General features: G+C 28.0%; 1 protein-coding gene across 1 annotated transcript in view; it reads left to right on the forward strand.

Moving 5' to 3' along the window:
- Positions 1-1,115, forward strand: part of LOC106461480 (caprin-1-like) — a 39,451-nt gene that overhangs the window by 4,750 nt on the left and 33,586 nt on the right. Inside the window, exon 2 of the mRNA XM_022388451.1 lies at positions 289-351. Within this exon, the coding sequence (XP_022244159.1) occupies positions 289-351 (63 nt within the window). The remainder of the gene's footprint in view (positions 1-288; positions 352-1,115) is intronic.

The raw sequence follows: 1,115 nt of genomic DNA on the forward strand, positions 1-1,115 counted from the left end.
TCTATGTTTTACCTGGATTTCTGTAGGAAAAATTGTCTCTACAAATAAGTCCTCAAAATAATCGTACAACACTTTAAAGCCTCATATTATTTACAAATGAGTAGAGTAAATAAATTAAAAACAGCTACAAGTTGTGAATATGTTCAGTTCATAGTGAAAAAAAACTTTCCTTATAAGTTATATAGAAATATAATTTTACATTCTTAGTCATTTTAGGAAAGAAAAAAAATGACTTTTAGACCCATACTACTCACAAATGCTCATTTCTTTATATTTTTTTGTAAACAGGGAAAGTTAGATGGATACAGAGATGAGCTCAATAATGGAAAGGAATTGAATGAAGATCAGTTGGTATGTATTATTTGATTAGCATTAATCTTCTGACTATTCTTATTGATAATAATCTACTAAGTTATTTTATAACTTATTTAATGGAATACAACATTCAAATGTTTCAAATTTACCTAACTCATAGTTACAAGAGTAATTAAGTTCTTCTGCAGGAAAGACTCAAAAATTTGTAAAAGATCTCACTTCCAGTTTATGAACTAAAAATACTGCATGGAAATTATACCAACATAAGTAAGGACTGCAAAAGGTGATTATTTCCACGAGTTGCATTTATTCATTTAACTCTTTCAGCACAGGCGCGGCCCCTGGGACTGACCTTTTTGTGCTTGTTATAGTTTTCATGCTATAACATTTAAATTAGTAAGCAAATGTTAGCAAAATATCAATTTTTTTTTAAGTCTTAAGGTTTGTAAAGCAATGTTTTTCTCATGCCTTTTTCTTTCACATGTTGCCTATCTAACATGCAAAGTAATTTTCATTTTAAGATTAAAAATCCTTTTGAGCATTCGAAATTTTTCAATTTTCACACGAGAAATCTCTATAATGTCCAGATAGTTATCAAACATTTCTTTACAAATACTTTATATTTTATCTGTTATTTTCAGTAATTAATCTGTGTATGGGTTTGGAAGATTTGACCGATCTCATAACCAACATATAAAATCAGGAAATAAATATAAATTATGCCTTTTTCATTCTAGAATGAACACACATTATGACACAAAAACATAAATGTTTGGACTAAATAGCTTAAATCTCATAAC

The sequence above is a fragment of the Limulus polyphemus genome, unplaced genomic scaffold (assembly GCF_000517525.1).
Source record: "Limulus polyphemus unplaced genomic scaffold, Limulus_polyphemus-2.1.2 Scaffold969, whole genome shotgun sequence".
Taxonomy (NCBI): Eukaryota; Metazoa; Arthropoda; class Merostomata; order Xiphosura; family Limulidae; genus Limulus; species Limulus polyphemus.